Source organism: Sinocyclocheilus rhinocerous, unplaced genomic scaffold, assembly GCF_001515625.1.
Source record: "Sinocyclocheilus rhinocerous isolate Xijiao unplaced genomic scaffold, SAMN03320098_v1.1 scaffold535, whole genome shotgun sequence".
Lineage (NCBI taxonomy): Eukaryota > Metazoa > Chordata > Actinopteri > Cypriniformes > Cyprinidae > Sinocyclocheilus > Sinocyclocheilus rhinocerous.
In genome coordinates, this window is record NW_015646174.1 from 418,938 (window position 1) to 423,219 (window position 4,282).

Sequence of the window (4,282 nt, forward strand, 5' to 3'; positions counted from 1 at the left end):
ACTGTTAATAGAGAAACGCGGCAAAACGGTGGTAATTCATACATACACAGCCTCTCTCCCTCTCTCTCTCTGTGTCGTAAAATGAACAGTTGATGATTTACACTTTTCTGAGAATAGATTATTGAAGTGGAGATCGCTAAACTGCAAGCTAACCGCCTTTTTTTTTTGTACTCAATTTTAAAAGTTGTAAAATTTTAAACAAATTAAGCGTGGTCCACTGCTGCACACATGCCACAATATCAATACAGGGCCAGCTGTATTGATGCTCGTATCGTCAAATCTCTGTCTGGATACATCGTCGTATCGATATTTTGAACACAGCACTACAATGGACCCTTTTCACATTACCGAGAATCTCAGACGTGGAAGTCGTCATAATTTTGAAAACTTCAATGGGGTGAATGGGAGATAACAGCAAATATAATTTTTGTATTTGCTCTAATAACAAAAGAAAAACAAAATAGAGTTTCCACGACTTTCCAAAAGAGAAAAAAAAATAGAGAAATATTGATTACAGCAGTCAGCAGAGAGAGATGTTAAAGGGGTCCTATAATGCTTTTTCAACTTTAGTTAGTCTGTAATGTTGCTGTTTGAGCATAAAAATATCTGCAAAGTTACAAAGCTCAAAGTCCACTTCAAAAGGAGATATTTTATTTAACAGAAATCACTTTTCAAAAACTACAACGAACGACTTGTTTGGACTACAACGCATATTTTCCGGGATTTGTGATATCACAAATATTGATGAATGGGACGAGACCTGGTTGAGTTGCAATAGAGAAGGCAACGAGTGTGATCACTATGTCGGAGACACGCTAACTTTCCCAAGGCAGACGAACTTAGAGTGGTTACAATCATCCTGGTTTAAATCGCGCTCAAATTGATTTGATTTTGACGTAATATTTACACTGAAGCTCGCAGGCGGCTATGGTAAGGGGCGTGACATTTCCCGACCAGGCGCCGAGTGGTGCCAATCACAACACACACTGGCCCAGCTAACCAATCACAGCACATTTCGTATTTCAGAAGGCGGGCCTTCATTTGATACAGGAACTATTCGAGCCGTTCATGCCAGACTGAGGAGAGAGGTGTTGTAATAATGTAAAATATGTGAAAAATAATGTGTTTTTCGAACAACCTAGTATGAGAGGCGGTTCTAGTACACCCCCAAAACAAAATCAAGACTTTGTAATAGAGCATAATAGGACCCCTTTAAGTCGTTATTCCCTTAGCCATTGTTTTATAAACATCCTCACTGCAGTGCTAATTCATTTTTTTTGTGTAATTTACTGACAAGGTAATGCAGCATGAAGCATATTGTTTTAAATGTGCATTCAATAAAAAATAAAAAAATTAAATAAACTTTACAAGATTTGCGATGTTGATAACTGTGGAAACACGTCATCACAGTCTGTGAAAAGGGTCCATACAATATATTGTAAATACTTAAATCATGTAGTTTTAGCAGTGGCTGTTAACTTACAGGCTGTATGTCTATGAAGGCCTTCCTGGTTTCTAGGAAAGTTGGTCTGAACATTTTTCTTCCAATTTTGTACACATACGTTGGAAGGACTACAGGCAGGAATTGCACGGCGACGTCACTCTGTCTCTCTTTAAAATAAAAATCAACAATTAAAAAAAAACACTCAAAATGTAAAAAATATCTTTCAAACTGCAATAAAAGTTGACTAAAATAAATCTGCATATAGGGCTGGACAATAATTCAATATCAATATGTATCGCGATATCATTTTTTTCAATAACGGTGATTTGATTTTTAAACACATTTCCGATATTTCGATATACATTACCAGTTTCCCATACATTGATTTATTTGTGCCGTTTGACTTCGTTGAATAAACATTAGCACTGCACTTTTCAAATTCATAACACGGCGCGGGTGTTTTATATAAATGTATCTCTGAAGGGAAAGGACTGTCTTCAGAAAAGTTTCAATGGCATTTTCATTTGATCTGATAAAAGTAGCATTCATGAGCGGAGCTGCTTTGATTACAGCCATTACTGGAGAAACCGCTAGTTTTATCACTCTAAAAGCGCCTCCTGCTGGCAGAGAATGAGTTTTCATTTTAAATAAGCCCGTCTCCAGCAACATTTCCAGTTTTTGTTGTTCTTTTTTCTGGCTGAAGCACTTTTGTTTCAATCTCTTTTTTTGGGAAAGAAATTATAGAAATTAATACTTTTATTTAGCAAGGATGCTTAAAATTGATCAAAAGTGATGATAAAGGCATTTATAATGTTACAAAAGATTTCTATTTCAGATAAATAGTGTTCATATCGATATCGGAATTATATCGTATCGACCGAAATTAAGAAATATATCGTGATATCAATTTTGGCCATATCGTCCAGCCCTATCTGCATACATGACATTCATTTGTAAAATTGTGTTAAAAAGACAGTACAATGAAAATGGAAATTGTCATTACCAACAGTTATTTTTATAAAAAGGGACAATATTCACAATCTATCCTTTTTGGGATTGATGGTAAAGTAATTAATTTTGGACTGTATTCATTTGTAACACTGTTTGCTTAATACCCATTACCTGCTGACATCATTTCTATGTTGTGAAGTAGATCAAGAGCTTGTTTCTCTTTGCTGGCAAACTGTAGAATCTTATCCTTAAACACAGATACCCAATTTTCTGCGAGTTTGGAAGCACAGTCTGGATTCAAAATTAAAAAATCCTGCAATATCTAAAAAGAACAAAAAGATAAACATGACAAAAGAAGTTGTAAAACAAAAAGGAAGATAATGAGCCAATGATTTTATTTTTACATTTTAAACTCACCATGCCCGGAGTGTTGAGGGGACGTGGATACTCTTTGACTATTTCCATTATTGTCTTGGATCCATTGTCACGAATCCATTTGGCCCTTTGGATCGCTGTCTCTTTCATGTACTGCTCGACCTGACTTGCTGGCCAGGTATCATTTTTGAGCCACTCTGTCATTTGAGTTGCTCTTTCTGAGTCCACATTTGACTCTTGTGAGAAGAAACATAAATCACAAACATGCAAGAATTAATGTTGGCAAATAGGAGTGTAACGATACACGTATTCGTACTGAACCGTTTCGGTACAGGACTTTCAGTTCGGTGCACGTGTACCGAATGCAATCTTTGTTTTACATGCGGAAAATCAGTTCCCACACGGACATTAAGTATCGGACCGCAAGTTCGTTCAGCTTCCGCAAGAGATTGTCTTACTATAGGGAGATGAGAGGGTCTGTATTACTTACTATTGGAGAAAGCGTAACGGTCAACTTGGATCATGTGTGCCTTAAAGGGGTCATATGATGCTTTTTTAAAGATCATTATTTTGTGTATTTGGTGTAACAGAATATGTTGACATGCTTTAATGTTCAAAAAACACATTATTTTTCAAATACTGTACATTATTGTAAGTCCTCTATGCCCCGCCTCTCTCAAACGCTTTGTTTTCTACAAAGTCCCTCCTTCCGACAAGCACAGTCTGCTCTGATTGGCCAGCTGAACCAGTGCATTGTGATTGGCCGAACACAGCAAGCACTCGTCGGAAATGTAACGCCACTTAACATAATCGCGAGCTTCATCTTTCAAAATAAATGTAAAGACAGAGCCCGAAAGGAGAACAGAGTCTCGTGACAGACACAGTGATGAATATGTGTTTGCAGTACAGCTTGTAACACTCCAAAGAGAAAGGAAAACTTGAAATCGCACCATATGACCCCTTTAATAACCAATCACATTACAGCCTTGACGTCATTGAATTTCAGTCGGAGTTGTGCGATACTCAATTGCTGTTTACGGATACCATATGAATGAATAAGAAGTGCCGTAAGCTGAATTCTACCTGTCGCAAAAAGTCAGTGACTTCTCTTATGAAACAGCATTTTTGTTCATGGTAAACTCTAAATTGTTCAATCCAAAAGTACTGTTTAGTGCAGCCCTTCTCAAAGTCCGGACTCCGGTCCAAATCCGGACCCGCCTTCTCTTCGTATTTCAAGTGCACTCGGATCACTTAGTGATGGGAAGTTCGGATCATTTTACCGACTCGGACCTTTGAGTCTCGTTCAGCAAAATGAACGAATCTTTTTTTAGAGTAATTTCGTTCATTTTAGCAAAATATAATTAAAATGTTATGTTACTTCCCTAACACGTCTACTACTTACGCAAACGTTGATTACACCACAAACAATACAAAACTATAATGCTATAAGAAACAGAAAAGATTAATTCATTGTTTACCTGGGTCTTCAGTCTATGATTAGCTCACCTCACC

The 4,282-nt window shown here is 37.0% G+C and overlaps 1 protein-coding gene across 1 annotated transcript in view; it reads right to left on the bottom strand.

Moving 5' to 3' along the window:
- Positions 1–4,282, bottom strand: part of LOC107707121 (uncharacterized) — a 12,852-nt gene that overhangs the window by 4,485 nt on the left and 4,085 nt on the right. Inside the window, exons 2-4 of the mRNA XM_016511025.1 lie at positions 2,813–3,006; positions 2,567–2,717; positions 1,484–1,611 (exon numbers count right to left, since the gene is read on the bottom strand). Coding sequence (XP_016366511.1) covers positions 1,484–1,611; positions 2,567–2,717; positions 2,813–3,006 — 473 coding nt within the window. The remainder of the gene's footprint in view (positions 1–1,483; positions 1,612–2,566; positions 2,718–2,812; positions 3,007–4,282) is intronic.